Genomic DNA, 20,081 nt, shown 5'->3' on the forward strand with positions numbered 1-20,081 from the left:
TTCTAAGCAGCTTGGATTGAGGCAGTTGAGGCAGTAGAGAATAATGACCTAAGAGAGAGAGCACTTGCATTGATGTGCTTGGGGGCTGTACTTAGTATTGTGAAGTTTTTTTGTGAAACACTTCCTATGCCAACTCTGCTAGAGTCATATCCACAGTTCTTCATGTTTGATACCTGAAGGTCAATGCTTTCTCTTCAAAAGTCATCTTTGTAAATATTTTGATAGTTTGCAAGTCTTTGTTTTATTGTTTCTTTATGGAACACCCCCACCAAAAAATATTTTCCAAATCAAGACTCCTATTTTTTATTTTTAATTTTTCGTGTTGGTTTTATGTTTTGTGTTTTGTTTGTTTTTGGTTTTGTTTTTTTTTTTAATCCTTTCCCCCATTTTCTACCTTCCCCTGTCTCCAAAGACTTTGCAGTGGTTCCCTCATGCCTCCCAGTTCTCAATTCCACCTTAATTTACTTTGAGTCCGGTTGGGAAAACATATTTCATTCTTCTTCCATTCCTATTCTGTTGCAGATTTTGACTTGAACTATTTTTGGCATTGGAGCAAGTTTACAGACTACGTGCAGTGTGTCCTGACCTTCACTTGTGTGACCGGTTACATCACTTACCTCTGGCTTGAGTCATCTCTCTTTGTGGAAACGCTGGGCTTCCTTGCAGTGTTCACGGAGGCTATGTTAGGCGTTCCCCAGCTCTACCGTAACTACCAGAATAGGTCTACAGAAGGAATGAGGTATGGTGTTTATCTTACATAAAACAAGTAAGTGCGTGTGTGTGTGTGTAGGTAAATCTTTGTGTAGTGTGGGAATACTTTTCTAGGCAGGGCAGTGTCATCTTTCTAAATTTTACCTGAAAATACAGCAGCTGTCAGAGTTGATTATCTGTCAGCTGGAGCAGCACTGCTGAAAGCAGTGGGAGCTCTGTTACACCTCTGAGGTCTGACCCATTGTGCAAGTCCAGCTGGACAATTCCAAGGTGAAACATGTTTTAGTAAAATAAACACGAAAAACTACAGCTGTTGCCATTAGCAACATACTGTAGTTCAATTCAAGCTGTGCTACACCAGTAATTAGAAATGGACAAAAGAGATCTTACGTATCAAAAGTAATAAAGAGGAAGAAAATACTTTGAGCCTGCAGTGAATAACTGTCAGTGTAACTCACGTATTAGCTTATCACTTTTTCTCATGTATCTAGTCACCACTCATCACTTTTTTGTAATACATTGTTATGTATGTAGCAAATGATATCAGTATTTGTTTTTGTGTGGAAGTTTGTGACTCAAATTCAGAAAAGCTCAAACGAGACATTTACCGTGAAGACTGGGAAACCCTTTCTAAACAAGGGATGGACAGAAATAATCTTGTCCCCACTGTTGGGGTGTTAAACTAGATTATATTTTCATACTGTTTACTGGATATCTCAATGATAACACTAAGATTTCCAAATTGCAAAGGCAACTTGTAAAGCTTTTTAAGAGAGAAAACATTTACTGTTGTGCATCATTGCATGGGTCTATAGAAACAGTACAGCAGCAAATTCAGTTCACAGAATGGTGTGATCATTTGTGACTAACTGTCTTCTCTTTCATTGTTTTGAAATTACTTCTCTTCTTTGCTTTTAAACTTGCTGGCATAATTTTAACAAATAACCACTCCCCACTGCCCCCAAACCAAAGCAATTCTGTCCTTTGTTTGTTTACACTAATCTGTCTACTTGTTTGGCTTGAAGACACTTACACTAGCTACTTTAAGTTCTTTTCTAGCTTGAAATGTTGTTGAGGGAATGTTCAGAAATTTGCTTTGATGCTTAAGGCATTTCCTGTTTGGGAGCCCCTTTGGTAGAGAGTGAGTCCAGATTTACTTCCAAAATATTGAGGTATTTTTCATGCACACACTGCCTTGGAAAATTCTGTACCTGTGATATTCAGAAGGCAGTTTAGCTACTAGACCTTCCTAATGCTCTCGTTTGACTTTTCCCTTTATGTTTTTTATCTGTGAATCATAATGCCATAATGCCACATTATGATAGCCTCTGCCAAATAGAGTTTTGCTTTTCCTTAGCTCCTCTCTGGGGACCTGAGTTTCAGTTTTCCAATTTCCTGTATATGCTATTTAGCAAAAGGAAAAAGAAAACCCTTTCTGCTTCACAACAACACTTTCTTTGTAAAGTATTAAGTATAGACTTGCAGACTTCTCATCTGAAAGTGCTTGGCAAGAGAGTGCTGTGTTTAGTCAAGAGAAAATACCATAAAAGCTCTTGTTCCCTTGCCATCAAACACAACCAGGTCCAACGATAGCCACCTTGCTTATAGACTGTGCCCACAGGTTTTCCAGAATGGATTCCCTTCTCTGGTTCTACTCTTGAAGCAGTACTTTGTACGGCATTGCACATTGATGGGTCTGGGGACTGATGAAACAATACACAGCTTATGCTGCTTTACTGCAGTTGTAGTATGTTCATGCAAATGCATGTTAGTACTCCTTTTCTCAGGTTATATTGTAGTTTTATATATATTGCAGGTACCACCTGTAGTTTCTAGCAGCACACAATCCTGAGTTGACTTGATGGTCTCTATTGGGGTGTTCCTGCTGTGAGAGTGACTTCCATGGGTGTATTACCTTCTGTTGATGGAGCTGTTGGAAATATTTCAACTGAACTTCCCTTCCTGTGCCTGCTTCTCTATTTAAAATCACATCAGAGATTTTACTTTAAATTTAAATTTAATTTTTATTTTTATTTTATTTTAATTTAAATCACAGTCCAGCCAGGCTACTCATAGGACTAAGTTTATGAACTTGTATAGGTATTTATCAGATGGGGGCTAGTTGATACCAACTGCCCTGTGCAGTTATTTACTGCTCAGTGCAGAAAAAAACATGCGTGTGGATGGTTACACTGTCAGAAGTAATTGAACCAGTGATTCTCTGCCCATCAGCTGGGCCATAACGGCTGCCTGTCAGACGTGCTCTTAGCAAGCCTCAGTGGCAAAGTTAAATAGATGAGTTTCAAGTGTCTTTGTGGCTTTAAGCTTAATGGAGAGAGCAACGAAAATGAAGCTATTCTACTTGTGACCTTTTAGAAAATTATCACATCCTGCTTGGAGGCAGTATCTTCTTAAACCACAGCAGTTCTGGCACCTGTGGTGCATGAGTGAAGCCCATGTCCCTGATAAACAGCCCGGAGAAGGGGTTGTTTGGAGGTCATCATGGCTTGGCTGAGAAAAGCAGCAATACGCATCTGTCTCTGAATTGGGGCAGAATGGGACACAGCAGCTGATATGTTAAGTCTATTTCTACTTGAGCAAAGAATTCCTTTCTTAAATGTAAACTGACAAAATAGAAATCACAGAATCATAGAGTGGTTTAGGTTGGAAAGGACCTTGAAGATCATCGAGTTCCAACCCCCCTGCCATAGGCAGGGACACCTCCCACTAGACCAGGTTGCCCAAGGCCATGTCCAGCCTGGCCTTGAACACCTCCTGGCATGGGGCCTCAACAACCTCTCTGGGCAACCTCTTCCAGTGCCTTACCACCCTCAAAGTGAAAAACTTCTTCCTAATGTTCAATTTGAACCTGCCCTTTTCTAGTTTAAAGCCATTCCCCCTTGTCCTATCGCTACATGCCCTAGTGAAAAGTCCTTCCCCAGCTCTCCTGTAGGCCCCCTTTAGGTACTGGAAGGCCGCAATAAGATCTCCCTGGAGCCTTCTCTTCTCCAGGCTGAACAGTCCCAACTCTTTCAGCCTCTCCTTATAGGAGAGGTGCTCTAGCCCTCGGATCATCCTTGTGGCTCTCCTCTGGACACACTCCAGCAGGTCCATGTCCTCCTTAAGTTGGGGACTCCAGAGCTGGATGCAGTATTCCAGGTGGGGTCTCACGAGAGTGGAGTAGACGGGCAGAATCACCTCCTTTGACCTGCTGGCCACACTTCTTCTGATGCAGCCCAGGATATGGTTGGCCTTCTGGGCTGTGATCGCACACTGCTGGCTCATGTTGAGCTTCTCGTCAATCAGCACCCCCAGGTCCTTCTCCTCAGGGCTGCTCTCCAGCCATTCCCCGCCGAGCCTGTATTTGTGCTTGGGATTGTCCCGACCCAGATGTAAGACCTTGCACTTGGCCTTGTTGAACTGCATGAGGTTGGCTTGGGCCCAGCTCTCCAGCCTGTCCAGGTCCCTCTGGATGGCATCCCTCCCCTCCAGCATGTCTACCTCGCCAAAGAGCTTACTGTCATTGGCAAACTTGCTGAGGGTGCACTCGACCCCACTGTCCATGTTGCTGACAAAGACGTTGAACAGTACAGGCCCCAGAACCGACCCCTGAGGAACGCCACTTGTCACTGCTCTCCACTTGGACATTGAGAATAAGGTTGCAGTATGTGGCCGCATCTGATCAGGGTATCCTGCCAGACTCCGCAAACACTGAAAAAAGGCAGGAAACAAATAACCTGATAGCTCCCTCTGTGCTACCTCCCTCCCCGCCCCCCCTGGCATCACCCCTTTTTTCTTAAATGAGAAGTTGAAGACATCTCATGCTTGAGGGAGCAGTCATTTCCCAATAAACAAACTTGGAGACCAGAGGCCATGAGAGAGGTAAATGGGACAGGTGGCTATGGTGGCAGGCAGGGTACCCTTTGGGAGTCTGTTATGAAAAGGGTTGCATCATCTTGCCTCTGTATTTCAATCTGCTACTGCCTGAAAAGTCCCCTACTGAAAATGCACTCAGTGTCTGAGGTAAACGTCCAGAGGACATCTGCAGCAGAGTCAGTTATGTTAATTGTAACAGGACATGGCTGCAGTGAAGGTATGGCAGTTATGTGCATTGTAGTGCTCCTGAGAATGATTCTTCCAGTTCTTTGATATCTCTATCCTGCTGGATAGAGCTCCACATTTCTTACTTTTATTTATGTCTTCATTTCTCCCTACTTCTCATTTTCCTTCGTTTTGTTGCAATATCACTGCTAGGTCCTGTTGTTTCCTCCTCTGTTCTCAGAGAGCACAGACTAAAGGAGACGTTGAAAAGAGCTGGGAACAAGAAAAGCAGAAAGGAGATGCATGCTGAGTAACAGCTTTTGTGGAGGGAAGATAGTGTAGTATGTCCTGGTGGGCTGATGATTGAAGGGTGGAAATTTGCCCATGATTAAGCAAACAGAACTAAGTCACTCAAAGGAACAGAAATTTTCATGATGTTCTCTTTGACAATTCACCTGATTACTTTTAGAATTAGTACCTTATAGAAACTTAGAGCTCTGTTCAAGCATTTAAGTACTTCTGAATAGTTGCAAACCTAAATAGCAGTTCTATTAATTATTGTACTAATCTTGACAGAAATGCTTTTAAAATGAATTGTGTATCAAGAAAGTAATCACTTAATTTAATGTCCATTCAGTTTAAGAACTAAACTAGTTTTGTACAGTCACCTAGTAAAAGAGTAATTGAATGACATTAATTGTTATTGGGATGGATTAGAATCATGAGTGTGATTATGTTTGCATCAGTTAGAAAAAGGAGGAAAACAACCTCAAAACTTAAGAGCTGTGGGATATAGGAGGCATCCTGTTATATGGGGAAAAAAAGGCATTATGAGGTTAAAAGGTTGCTTATCACTTGTAAATTTATTTTATGTTATGTGGTAAAATATTTCAAGGTTTTGACAATAAAAACATCCCCCATCTTCCAGGACACAGAGATGCTGATTTTGCTACAGTTTGGAAATGATGCTCCTCATATTACTAACTGATTTTGCTTTGTGACAGAAACCATACAGACAAGAACTTCCTCTGTCTTTTACCTTTGTGTCCCCACTCCTTCTAAGATACTTGCCTCCCAGTTGCTTTCCCCATCTAATAAACTGCAGTCATGAGAAAAGGTAGCGTTCAATGTACGGCAGTGGAGGTGGAGGGAAGGTTGGCTGTGGATCTGGCAGCAGTGCTGCTGCACACAGAGGCAGGGACCTGCTGGTCAGTTCATTGGGAGAATAGCATACTTGTGGTGACAACTGCATCCATGTGGGGACAACAGCTTTTGTGGAGCTCCTGCAGGGGGTAAGTGTGTGCTTTTGTGCAGGGGTGAGGAGAACTTCAACTCTGTGGAGGCACAGGCTCATGCAGGCACAGGTTTTATTTCACACTCATAATCCCATCAGACGTCCCTCCACCAAAGCAGGAGGGTGAAAGGTGTTCCTCTGTATGTCTGTGACAAAGCTGTAGGTGTGCTGTCCTACATAAAGATGTGTTAACGCTGGGACTGCGCAAAGGTGGATTTGCTCCAGGGCTCCTGTCTGCTGCTCTGCCCTTGCCCGGCAAAAATAACTGCCCTTCCTTTAAGATTTTCACAAAAGCTCACCAAAATCATGTAGCAGTGACCCTTTTTGACTGTCAGCTGCTGCTCCAACCCCATGGAGCAACAGTTTCTTTTCAGTCAGTGCTTGGAGTTCAAAGCTTCCGGATGGCAGAATCTCCCCAGGTCCAAGAAAGAGGTCTGGCAGTAGGACAAAGCTGGGCTGCATATCTTGTTGTCTCAGAAGCCATAGTCCAGGTGATACCCAAATGTGCCCATCAATGGTTAGCTTGGAAGCATGTTGGTCCAATAAGCAAGGTCCTCTTGCAGTGGTTGTTGAGCTCCTGGTGTACACTGTTCTCTCTTCCCCGACTACATGCTGGGCGCAAGGCAGCACATGCTGTACCTGACTCAGGGCTGCATGTGCAGCTGCAGTATCAGAGGGACAGAACCAGGGAAGGGCTGTGTCGTTCCTCTGCGAGCTGTTTCCCAGGTCTCTTTTCTAGCCCACGGCCAGTTTGCAGTCTGCTAGAAGGGAACCTCCTTTCTGTACATCTTTGACTATTGCGTTTGGCTGACATTGGGTCAAAGGCTCAAAACTACCCCACCCAGAGACAGCCAGCACAATCAGTTTACTCAGCTTATGTGTTGATATGAGCCAGTCTTGAGAAATCTGGTCTGAAAAGGCTGAATGAGGAAGATCTCAATATTGCATTCAATCAGATTATTTTGTGACGAAATAAAGAAAATATTAATTTAGTCCCTCCTGTGGCAGCACTGAGTCGGTCACTGTGATTATCCTGTTTTAAAAACCACAAGTCACTGAAGGAGAATCAGTTGGCATTTATTGTCTCAGAAGGGCTGGAACCAAGAGTGCTTTTCCATTCAGAAGTGTTTTATGAGGTGCGCTGCAGCTGTGAGCTAGTTACGAGCAGGCATTTATGTGAAATGTATCCAGTGAACTAAGTGCAGTGTAAAGAGGTATGAAAGAAAGAAATTATATTAAATGTATATCCTGAAATATTATTTCCTCTTTTCCCCTATAGATAATACTAAAAATACTAGAAAACAGTATTTCTTAAGGAGACAAAATTTTGTTGTGTGGTGCTTTTATTTAGTACTGCTTTATAGCTTTTTCCTTTATGACGCATGCAGCTCTTTATATCATTTTTTTAAGAGCAGCTTTTGACTTCTGAGGATAGTGTTTGTCCCAGAGACAAATCCTGGCTTTATTCACACTCTGTGAAGATTAATATGAGCTGCTAGATTTTTCTGCCTATATTGGATTAGCCAGGTGCTGTGATGAACAGATGTGGAAGGCTTTATTCAGGACTAGCTAACCAATGTCTGGCCACCTCCTCTAGCAAGATTTCAGATTTAAGGAGATTGGGGAAGTGCTCTAAAAATGCCACTTGTTTCTTGGGATTTTTTACCCTGAGGGAATTTTTGAGTAGTGAGTAGGTAAAACAGCTCCGGTGAGTTACTTCCATTGGAGTTCTGCTATTTAAAAGAAAACAAAACCCTAAGCTAGAGAGAAGTAGCGAGAGTTGTGGATGTTTCTGTACTAACTGTGCATTAGGTACTTAACAAAAGAATGAATTTAGTTCCATTGAGAAGAGATGTTAGATCAATTGACATCTGTTACAGTAACTTTGTTACATGACTGTGCTTCTTTGGGAAGGTTCAGTAAAGGAGAAAGAGAAAATAACTGGAAAAGGACTTAAAAAGTGCTAAAAAGAAGAAATGTTAAAACAGGATGATGCAGGCAATAGCAATATTGATTTTGTGGGTTTTTCCTCAGCTCCTGTTTCTCACTGACAGAAATTGCATGTATGGGAGCAAAATCAAAGAAATAGGAGTAGGGATACTGGATGCCTACATGAGAGATTTCCTTTTCTGAGTATGCCATATACATAAAGCAGACATTGGCCAGTACAGTGGTGACCTGAGTTAGTAGTGCATTGTGTCCAGTCCGAGACTAACCCCAAGGAAGCTGCTGAAGAGAAAGAACTGTTTCTGTCAGGCTTTGGAATTGTAGCCTCCAGATGCTGATATAACCATGTCTACTCATTCTTAAAATAGTATCTGCTTTATATATTAAACAGGCTAAACAGAGAAGGTGGAAGAGGGGTATTGGGAGTGGGGGGCATTTACTTTTTTTTTAAAAAAAAGGGAGAATAGCTTTGTGGGTTCAAATCATCTGACCCAACCGAGGAGCAGTTTTTCATTACAGAAAGCATTGTATAGACAATCGTAAGGGACTAAGTTATAAAAGAAAGTGGTTTTCAAGAGAATAATTAGGAACTAAAAGGTAAAGGGAGAAATGGTAAATGGCAAATGAGGAAATCAAGGTCTTAAAGTGTGAGCCAAAAATACATTGGGTAAATGCAAAATTAGTAGCACTACTTAAAAGTGGTTTGTACTTAATGTTATACAGGCCATTTCTTAGTTTCACTGCCTTTCCTGTTGGACTAAGTTAATCAAAACTGTCAGTGTGCTTACAAATCGCCTATTTTAAACTAATCTTACAATTTTCTGTAGTTCTGTGATTGTATTCACTTGTTTTCCTAAATGATCTTTCTTTCCACTCAGATCTTTAGTTTTTTCCATGAGTCTGCAAAAATCAGACTCCGTGGGTCGTTGCTTCTGTGGCTCCAGCCAGCATTCATACAATTTTCTGGGGAAGTTTTACTTGTTTCAGTGTTTTGCTTTGGTGACATTTCTTCTTTCACTACTGTGGTCGCTGATTACTGCTGGTTACTGTTGTTCTTTATGGTGGCCTTTATATAAAACAGTCTGGGGTTTCTCTTTTTTTGGACTTTGCATACACATCCAGGTTTGCAGGAGTTTGAGGAGTAGTCAGTAAACAACATTCATGACTGGATGGACCAAGTTTTGATGCAACTGTAAGCTTCTCTTCTCTCTTCCCCTTTTCATTTGTGGTTCTAATAGATACCAGGGACATCAGATTCCCTTCCTGATTCTGGCTGTTTTAAAGTTCAGAGGTTGAAGAATGTGGTCTCTAGTCCTCACCAGATTTCTAGCTGCTTCTCCTTTTGAAGTGTTACTACATCAGGAAAGTAAACAGGCATCGTCTCACTTTAGTGCACTCAGGATGAGGGCAGAGTCCTGTCAGCCTGTGAGCAGCTAGATTGAAACCATTTTGTTCTGATACCAGGAAGCAAACAGATTGCCTCCTCTTCTCCACACCCTCTTTTCAGTTACAGCAGACCTATGATCGGTGCTCCAGGTCCAAGGACCTGCACTTTCTGCTTGACTCTCCGCAGACATGCGGCCTGCGGGTTGCTGTGCTGGGGTCAGCACCGCATTCAACTCTGTGCTTGCCTGCTGTGTCTTCCCAGAGCTGTTCTCTCAAGGCCTGCAGCAGCACAATACGAGGCTCCAAAGACAGTTCTTTGTGCGCCGTGCATTCAACACATTTGAGAATTTCAGGAACTGAAGGAAGAGGCAGGTGGAAAAACCCAGGAGGGAATGGGAGACCTTCCTTCCCTCGCCCTCCCAGCACTTCTGACGGTGTGAGCAGCACTATCCACTTCCCTTAAGTGTAGTCCAGTTTGTAGCACAGTGCAGACTGCTAAAGCTCTTGCACATGTTGAACCTCTTTCTTATTTCTCTTCCCCTGGCACCTCATCCCATCAGTTTAAAAAGTAAATTCAAAGCAAATAACTTCAAACCAAAAGCATTAATCTTTTATAAATAGTTCAAGGCTTCTTTACAGTAATAGGAACAAAGCATTGCTAGCATGTCTAATCAGTGCTCTCTTCAGTTGGCGCTTTTCTCTGTGCCCTGAAAATTTGAAATACAAGGGAAAATTCATTGTACTTCTGTTAGAAAAAATGTTCTATTAAGTTTAGGCACTCCATTTTCTGTTGGCAAGGAAATGTCATGCAAGGTATTTTGCATAGTTAAGGTCAGGTCCTGCCAAGTCACAGAAAGTCAGAGCTGAGCTTATCATGAAGCACCTGAGAGATGAAAGTTTTCTAAAAATGTTTTTTTCTCTGTTACCTATCAAATTTAGGAGTAGAAATGCCTCGATTCTTGAAGTTCAGCACTTGTATTGTTTTGCCAGAGTTCACTGCAGCCACTTGTGTAAGTGGGATAGGTTATCTGTTTGTGTGGCTGCAGAATTGTCTCCCTCAGTGCAGTAGGACTGAGTGGGATTAGAAATAGGGAATGGAAGTGAAAAGAGATTTTGGTTTGGAGAAATGTAGATTGAGATGCAAGGAGGCAAATATCCATAATGGTAATATTGACTGTGATGAAGATCTGTAAAGGGAGCAGAGTGTTGAGTAATTGAAGTGGTTAACAGATGAGCTAGAACAGCAGGAAAAAGAGGTTGGTGGAACTTAGGCTGGGAAGTGACTTTGCAGGGTGGTCTCGAAAGATGAGAGATTGTCTGTTACACGTTGACCTGGAGTGGTGCATTTGATCCTCTGCTCCTCAGACAAAGAGGGGCAAGAAAACAGAAGAAGAGTGGGCAGTGGGATGTTGGGTGGTCTGCCCAGAAACTGAGACAGGGGAAGTGCTTGTAGCATTCTTGAGTGGGATGTAGAAAGAAACAAAACTTGATGTCAAAAAAAGCTGTTTTAACAAGGCTCAAAGGTAGGGTTTTAATTTATTCCGGGGAGGATGGCTGGGAATGATATAAATCCACATAATGGAATGGAATTATATGCCAAGCAAGATGTCCTGGCATTGTCAGGTAAGCTTTCAGGGTAGTGGTGGAAACCCTGACCCTTCAGATACTAAATCTTGTATTAGAGAATTTCCTAAAACAGGATTCATAATGTACAAAGGGGCAGATGTCAAGACTTTGGGAATGAAGACAGGCTAGGGAATGTCTGTCCTTTTTGAACTGCATAGACCCTACTTGGACTGAAGTTTCAAGATTTGTGTCATGCTACTGTGTGTGGGATGTGATTGTGACACTTATTTCCTCCTCACAGCATTCATTTGTCCACACCAGGGCTTTAAAGCACCGCTCTGCAACCACTGTAGGTCAGTGCTAATGTTGCACATGGGAAGTGGCTCAGAAGCATTGGTTTGTGGTGGCACCTTCTGACAAAGCACAGCCTTCCCGCTGGGCTTTGCTTTGAGAAACAGAACAGGTGTATGGTACATCACTGTCGTCATTAACTTCACTTCTCTACCTCTGTGCGCGCACATACATGTGGAAGGAAAGGAGAAAACCTGGCATTTCATATGAAGACTTAGGCGCTGACATACCCTCATATAGAGCTTGCAAGGGGTTATTTCCTTATAACAGTAAAGTGGTTTTGAGAAGAATGTGAGCTACGTTACTTGGAAAAATCTTACCTTATTTCCAGGCAATAAGCTGACTGGAAGGCAGGACTTTGTCCCTGAGTGATCACTCGTATTTTACACACTCATTTCTCCAGTGTTTTCTTAGAATGTGAGAAGCATTTTACTAGCTGAAGGATGTGATTAAGTCATGAAAAGTAATGACTAATACCATTAGATTTTGTCCCTGGTACGCTGGCTTTGGAGAAAACCACTGAACACTAGTCATCTAGAAAAGGTAAGCACTAGAGCTAGCACTGTTATCTTGTGTATGTTATCTTGCATATGTTGATTGAAGTGATAATTACAGTTATTGAATTGGAATACTAAAGGCATGCTCAGGCTATCTACTGGTTACCATATGAAGATGAAGGGAAAATTGTGCTCAAATTACCTCAAGTTAAATTGGATGAAGAGTTTGGTGATTTCTTTGTTGTCTAGGGCAGGAAGAAAGGAAGATTTAAAAGCGTTATGATTTGAGCTTTGGGATACACAGCTGTGCTGAAGCAAAGCTTTATTCCCTCCCATCTTTTTTATTACCTTTCAAATTGAATTTGTCCCAAGTTATTTAGAACTAGAGAAGGAAGTGCACTGAATGTTGTTACACGGGACATTATTTTGCCATCTCTTGGCACTGGCCCTGTGGGGCGTAGCAGAGGTGTCCCTCCTGGCAGCGGGGAGGCTGCAGCAGCCAGGATGTGGGGGGCCAGTTTGCCTTGCAGGGAGGCAAGCCATGGGAAGGAGTGCTGGTTCCCGGGATTTGCTGCTGTCTGGTGGCAGAAGGGGTGTGGGGACAGCCCTTTCACTACCCACCTGTCAGTGGGTGGCGTGGGGCCCCAGGGGTGGCAAGATGACTGGTTCAGCTAGCTGTGCCAAACAACAGGAGAGCATCTAGAGCAGCATTAGCCAGCAGCTATGTGTACAGCTCCATTGATTGTCATCCCTTAACTGGTAGGTGAGAGACAGGGAAAGGGAGGCAGATACTCAAGAACAACTCCTCAAGTGAGATGCTGAAGGGTGGTGTAATTTAGGTGTGCTCTGCATCATTTACATTAAGCTGACACTACCCTGTGCATTGGCAGCTGACTGTATTACTGCGAGCAGCGCAGGGCATGATTTGGTGCCCTGGCACCTGAGGAAAGCTGCTCCCTCTTACTGCAGCAGGTCTTGAAGCTTCCAAATCCACCAGCATCAGAAGCAGAGCCCGTCTCATACATATTTGTACCACATGTCTGAGCAGATACCTGAGCTTTGCAGTCTGGCCAGCATCCATTTGTGTCTCCTGGCTGGAAGGGCACTGGTGTGTGTGAATTGTGGTTCAAATCTTTTCTCTGATCCACAGAAGAGATTTATTTTCACACCTGCTGCACAGACTTAGGGTGTTTGAGGCTGTGAAGACTTGCTGTCCTTCTTTCTGCAGCACAAGTTGTAGAGTACTAAAAATAATTTGTAGCTGTTAAGGGTTACCCGTTTTTGGACCCGTACAGACTAAACTTGAGGCATAGCTGCTTGAAATAGTCAGAGGCCATACCAGTGATCCTGGACTGTCCACCAGCCCCAGCCCCATGTTGCGTGTCTTCTAGTTCTCCCATGACTCACCTTTGACAGACATGTTCTAACAAATAGTGGCTTTTGGGTGGGTGTGCTAAGCAGGGTCAAAATGCCCAACACCCTGCCACTTTTGGGGTTTTAGAAAACAGATGTTCATGAGGAAAAATAATTGACAAATACTTGTTTACACTATTTTTCCATAAAACTGTGTTGTTTATTTGTGAGTCTGCATAAAATGCATACATTAAAAAAGAAGCCACCAACAAACAGTCACTTTAGACTACATCTTTCTGGGTTTGTTTGCCTGACTGTGTTCCAGAGTGAAGTCCTTCATTTCCTCTTTCCTCAGTGATGTGTACAGTCCTTGAAAATCACAGGAGCTTTCAAATAGTTTGCTCTTCTGCAGCCCTCTGTGGTATCCATTGCTTATGGATGTGGCTTTAAATCAATTGCTTTAGCGTGGTTCCAGAGATCCAAAATAAATGCTGGATCTCTCTTGCTGCTTGTTCCTCTTAGGTCCTGCTAGCCTTGTGGGGCTGGACAGATGGCTCCTTCTGGAGATGGTCAGTGCTGCTCCAGCCTTGGAGCAATTGTTGAGAAGTGAGGTAAGGCACTCTCACTGAGGCAGAGCATGTAGGGCTGGTGAACAGTTTAATGCTTGGATTCCCAGCTGGCTGTGCAGTATTTAAAAACAAGAGCTATGCTTGCTCACACAATAGGACCTGTCTTAGGGTATGCGCGTTTAGTTACCAGATTTTCAAACTTCAGACACTTTGGATATCTGATCCCAGTGTTTTCTTCTTATCTTCTTATCTTCCTTTTAATAATTTTTGGCAGACTAAACAAGTTGGTTACCATCAGGAGAATTCCTTTTTTCTTAAGCCATATGGCTTTTTGTTAGGAACAAATGCCTATTTATTCATTTTTGTTTGTTTTGTGCTAAAAATGTTTATTTTGTGTTAAAAATACCATGGCATTCGGGTTTCATGTTTTCTGGTCTGTGTTTCATTGTTGAAGGCAGGCCAGCCTCTCATTGAAGTGCAGTGTTACGGATGCTTGCTGTCTTCTCTAAGTAGACTATTTTGGAGCTGCAAATGGGAGCTGAAAGTTTTCCAAAGTCAGGATGTTGTAACTGAATCTGCTTTCTCTTCCAGACATTCCCATGCAAATGGCTTGTGGGAGGTAACAGCTTAAAAGGTTGCAGGAGAGATACCTTCTGTACCCTCTTCCTCGCTTCCCAAAACCAAATGCAGTGTTCAGAATACTCATTGACAGGCTGTTTCGATGTGGACCTTATTCCTGAAGGAAATACTAACTTGTCAGCTCTTAAATGATTTTATTCTGCTTTTATATCTACAGTCATTTAAAGAACTGTCACAATTTCTTAACATATATTAACATCAAATGCTAATATATGAAGAAATGTATGAAACTGTGGCAACCTAAAAAGTCAGTTTTTTTAATCTGGCATTACCTGTGTCTCGGTCTACCACTTGGCCATGATGTGGGGAAGTTGTGGTCAACTTCCACTGATTCTTGAACAAAAACAATCAAGGCTAATTCTCTTTTTAGTTCCAGTTGCCTGGGATGGGGGGTGGGTGGGGGAGCAACTTTCAAAGTAGATAAAGGTCAATAAATTATACTCATTTTCTGTTATTGAAAATAACTTAGGATTTTTGAGTTCATTGACTGTCTGAGCACAATTAGCACTAAGTTTGCAACTGTAGCAGGATGTAATTACATCAGGGCAACACGTACCTCCTGTTGCTATTTGTGCTGAAACGTCTGGTCAAACCACTACAGAATTTCTCAACGGAAGTCACTGTCTAATGTCTGATTCTCTTTGTGTCTTCCAGCTTGCAGGGTATTTTTGGGTTTGTGTGTTAAGCTACAAACATGCAGAGTCATAACATTGATGTGAGAAAATCTACAGTGCAAATAGGAAGCGAGTATTGCCTTCTTGTGTAGGTTTTGTGTTAAGTACCAGCCTATGTTCTGCAGCCTGCTGCTCTGCAGTGCTGCTAATGTGCTACTGTTTGTATGTTGTTTTGATGAATGGTTACAACTAGTCTTAGGACAGACTTGTTTACCAGGGAGGAGGAAGAGGGGGCTTCACATCCCAAATTTTTTTATAAGATTCTTTTTTTGGTAGTTTTTGCTCTTTCAGTTGAAGGAAGAAGAAAGGTGTAATGACCAAGAAGTGACTAATGTTGAGCAGAGTGTGCAAAGACTCCAATGGAAAATCAGCAACTTGAGACTGTCGCAGCCAGGTTTTGAGCACAAGGAATGAAGATGTTGAAAAGCTTTTATTTGAGTAGCATTAGTCCTGAATAAAGGGGATTGAACCTAAATATCTGGCTTATCTCATTGTTCTGTAAATAACTCAGCCTCTAGTGTAGTTCCTCAAAGAGAAGCAACAGAAAGTTGTTTTTTTTTTTTTTCTTTTGAATGCTCTTTCTACATCTGAATAATTTCAGGAGTATTCTGTAAAAATTATGGTTCATTGTCTGACTTCAGATACTGTGTACTAATAGGTGTTTTTTGCCTCTAGTTGCTGTCACTTCAGAATTAATGCACGGTATACAAGGAACCTGAATGAAGCAAGTTTTTCCTTGAGAAAAGTGAATGCTGTTTTCCAGTATGCCATTTATTTATTTAGAAAATTAAGATCGGTATACTGTCTTTATGAAATCTATTGTCATCTAAATTGGTAGAGAACAACAGCACTGTAGGGCATTTTTATATTACGATATTAAAAAATAGCATTTAACAACCCACCCCTAGCCTAGTGTCTGATCAGAAGTGATGGTGTCTTTCTGAGAATTAATTCCAACAGCAGAATAAATAAGTGCTCTTTCAGATTTTAAAAGCGGTTGAAAAATACCGGTTTTTCCTCTTTGTGGTCAATTGCAATTTACACAGACTTGACACTGACTGTTACTACATTAGCAACTCCTTGTAATGAGCTCAACTGTAAGGAAGGCACTTGCTTTTAGGAGGTGTGTTGTCATTGGATACTGCAGTACTGATTTACATTACTGGGAAGTGCTATTTTTACTGCAAGTCTGCTTCAGCCTCTGGCAATACCAGCTATTTCAGCGCAGTTCCTGCCTCCTGCCCCTCCACTTGGCACCTCTGTTGTCGCACAACCAAATGCTGCCATTTGTTTATTTCTGCCTCCCCAAATTGCTCTGTGGCACTGCTCACCCCTAACCCGCTCACTGACTTGTGCTAAGAGCAGTTGTGCTGTCCTACTAGACCGTATCCTCCATATCAACAAGGTGAACATTTCCTGCCTTCCATGTCTCCCCAGCTTAGCTTTGGGCTATTGCAGGAAAGATACCAGTTTATTTACTCCTGCTTTGCTGTGTAGCCAGTGCTGCACAGAATGGCTTTGCTCATGTGGCTTTGCAGATGTCAGGAAGATATAGTGTGAAGTTGGTCTTTGTGACGTAGGTTGGGAAATTTTTGCTGCATGCAGCCTCCTTGTGCTGTGCTGTCCAGTCTCAGGCAGTGTCGGTGGTGCACCCTGTGCCTCTTGCAGCAAAGCTTCATCTAGGTTAACAGAGCAGCATTTTCTCTTGCACCGTGAAGCCAAGGGCCAGATGTACACCAGCAGGCTGCGATCTGCCAGCCGGCAGCACCTGGCATTGCAAAGGAGCAGAGCCACACAGAGGGCTTGTTCGCCACCATTGGCAGCCTGCATTGGAGCCGGTGCTGCATCATGTGGCTCTTTGGGAGACTTACGCTGTTGCTGTGGTCCCACAGATTTTCCGTCATGTGGCATGTGGACTCCTGCAAGGGGAAGAAAGCTGAGACTAGAGGGTTGCACCCTTTTGTGTATTGGTAGCTTATTAAAAATGAGCCTCACACATCTTACAGTAAGGGACTGAAGCTTCATTCAGCAAATGGAGATTACAGCAGAGCAGTGGAAGAAGGGCTCTTCCACTTTTTCCTCTTCCTTCCCCACAACCAACTGAAAATTCCATTTCTTTTGGGCAATAAAACATTCCCTTTCTGCACAGACAGTGCTCTTTTCTCTTCTGGGGCAGGTAAGAGGCAGCTATTTGCCTAAGATAGGTTGGTTTCTTTCTTTTCTACCCCAAAAGTAAGAATACATACAAGAACTACCTCTCTTCCCCAAGTGAGTGGGTGAAGTTGAGAAGCTGCAGACAAAAACTGGCTTTTCTATCCTGTGTGGCATCCTGAAGTGACACAATAGCTGGAAGTAGGAGAGCAGTGATGGTGTACCCATGTGATCAGTCATGCATAGTCATGCACACACCGTTGCATTATTGTGAATGGCATCTGTGTATGCAGCAAGGACAAGGCAATTGCACAGCCCAAATAAAGGGGGAGGACCATTACTATTATTGTACCCGAGTGTCTGGAAATTAGGATGTGACAGAAGCCATGTTGATGGTGTCAACTTCATTCACCCCCTTTCCCAGCCTCCTGAAGCATGGGCATGTGATGTGGAAGCAGGGGCAGCTCTGTTTCCCCCTGAGATGCCACACAGACACTCAAGGGGTTTCTTGGCAAGCTGAAACTTTCAGGCTGTGCGTGGAAACGGGTGCTGGTTGAGATGGAGGAGAGCTGACAGCGGTTGTAGCTTTTTTCCCTCCCTAGGGCAGGCACTGGAGGAGTGAGACCTACTTAATTAGAGAGGGCACTGGGGGCATTCAGGGGTGCTTGCAGACATTACAATGATGAGGTGTGTGTCCTAAGCCACCACACACCTCTTCTGCTCATTCCCTAGCTTCACCCTTGTGGTGGGTTGACCTTGGCTAGATGCCAGGTACCCACTAAGCCACTCTATCACTCCCCCTCCTCAACTGGATGGGGAAGAGAAAAATATAACAAGAGGCTCATGGGTCAAGATAAGAACAGGAGATCACTCACCAATTACATCACAGGCAAAACAGACTTGACTTGGGGAAATTAATTTAATTTATTGCCAATCAAAATGAGAGTAGGATAATGAGAAATAAGAACAAATCTTAAAATTCCTTCCCCCCACCCCTCCCTTCTTCCCAGGCTCAACTTTACTCCAAATTTCTCAACCTCCTTCCCCTGAGCGTCACAGGGGCAGGAGGAATGGGGGTTGCAGTCAGTTCATCACATGTTGTCTTGGCCATTCCTTCCTCCTCATGTTCTTCCACTGCTCCAGCGTGGGGTCCCTCCCATGAGAGATGGTCTTCCACGTAGTTCTCCAACATGGTTCCTTCCGTGGGCTGCAGTTCTTCAAGAACTGCTCCAGTGTGCGTCCTTTCCATGTGTCCTTTCCACGAGGTGCAGTTCTTCAGGAACCGACTGTTCCAGTGTGGGTCCCCTGTGGGGTCACAAGTCCCGTTAGCAAACCTGCTCCAGTGTGGGCTCCTCTCTCCACGGGTCCACAGGTCCTGCCATGAGCCTGATCCAGCGCAGGCTTCCCCAATGGAGGAGGGGAAGGAGGTCACAGACTCCTTCAGGCATCCACCTGCTCTGGTGTGTGGTCCTCCATGGGCTGCAGGTGGTTATCTGCTCCACTGTTAACCTCCATGGGCTGCAGGGGAACAGCCTGCCTCACCATGGTCTTCACCACGGGCTTCAGGGGAATCTCTGCTCCAGCGCCTGGAGCACCTCCTTCCCCTCCTTCTTCACTGACCTTGGTGTCTGTATGGTTGTTTCTCACATATTGTCACTCCTCTCCTGGCTGCTGTTGTTGCGCAGCAGTTTTTTTCCCCTTCTTAAATATGTTTTCACAGAGGTGCTGCCACCATTGCTGATGAGCTCAGCCTTGGCCAGTGCCATGTCCGTCTTGGAGCCGGCTGGCATTGGCTCTGTTGGACATAGGGGAAGCTTCTAGTAACTTCTTACAGTAGCCACTCCTGTAGCCCTCCCCGCTACCAAAAACTTGCCATGCAAACCCAATACAACCCTGAATGCCCTTGTCCCAGGCTGTACTCCTCTGTCTGCCCACCCCAAATTCAGGCCCTTTCCAAGGACTTGTGTCCCAAGTTTCCAGTTCTCTTCTGTTCCTGTCATTCCGTGTCTTGCTCCAGCCTCTTCTTCCTACCCCTTTCTCATCTGACCAATATCATTGCTCCTCTGATGTCTCCTCAGCTTTCTTGTGGGACGACTCTTTGCCTCTTCTCACTTCTTGCGTTATACTGTCCCCATTTCCAAAGCCAAGCTTTTTTTGGTTACCCCATGCACATTTAGGTCTGTGCTGGCCATGCTCCTTTTTTCCAGTCCCAGTCTCTCCTCTGAAGAGCAGCCCAAAGGCTGCTACTGCTTTGCATTAACCCTGGGCTCTGAGAACCTTGGTGCAGCCACAGTACTAAGGTTTTGTGGAACATCAAGTGTTTTATATATTTTTACTTTGCATTTTTATTACCTTGGTGATTTGCAGGTGTTCTTTACTGTTTTGTCCAAGCTACTTGACAGAGGAGGATGTATATTTTCTGATTTTTTGAAGAGCAGGGCTCTGGAACATGCAAAGGCTATTGGAGCAGGCACCAAGTTACCCAGCTGGTATTGCAGGCTATTGAGTTCACATGTGGCTTCCTAGCAAAACCCAGAATTACTTTGGCAAACTCAGCACAGCATGTGACATGGTGAAAGGTGTGCTTCTCGAGCTTGGCTCCTATAGCACTGCTGAACTGTATTTGTCCATAAGGTTTCCCTCAGTGATTATTCTTTGGGGGAGTAAACTCTTGTAGGCTGTACCTCCTCTGACTGTGTATTTTCTCTTCCACGTCTGCATTGCGCTATGGGGTCACTCTTAAGACCAAGGTAGCTTTTTCTATGGGGAATACGTGACAAATAACCTTTGCATGTTAAATTCCTATTCAGATATTTTGTGGCATCCCTGAATTGCCTTTCTGTCAACAGCGAGCAGTTAGTTTGACCTGCCAGGTTTAGCATGTGCTTTTAGTGAGGGTCCC

General features: G+C 43.6%; 1 protein-coding gene across 4 annotated transcripts in view; it reads left to right on the forward strand.

Moving 5' to 3' along the window:
- Positions 1-20,081, forward strand: part of SLC66A2 (solute carrier family 66 member 2) — a 70,687-nt gene that overhangs the window by 48,283 nt on the left and 2,323 nt on the right. For 3 of the 4 annotated variants that reach the window (XM_082479566.1, XM_082479565.1, XM_082479567.1), the window contains one exon: positions 523-739. In XM_082479566.1, coding sequence (XP_082335692.1) covers positions 523-739 — 217 coding nt within the window. Of the gene's footprint in view, positions 1-522; positions 740-15,319; positions 15,425-20,081 lie in introns of those variants that run through there. The other variant, XR_014268875.1, reaches the window with a different exon arrangement.

Source organism: Vanellus vanellus (assembly GCF_965231255.1).
Source record: "Vanellus vanellus genome assembly, chromosome: 2".
Lineage (NCBI taxonomy): Eukaryota > Metazoa > Chordata > Aves > Charadriiformes > Charadriidae > Vanellus > Vanellus vanellus.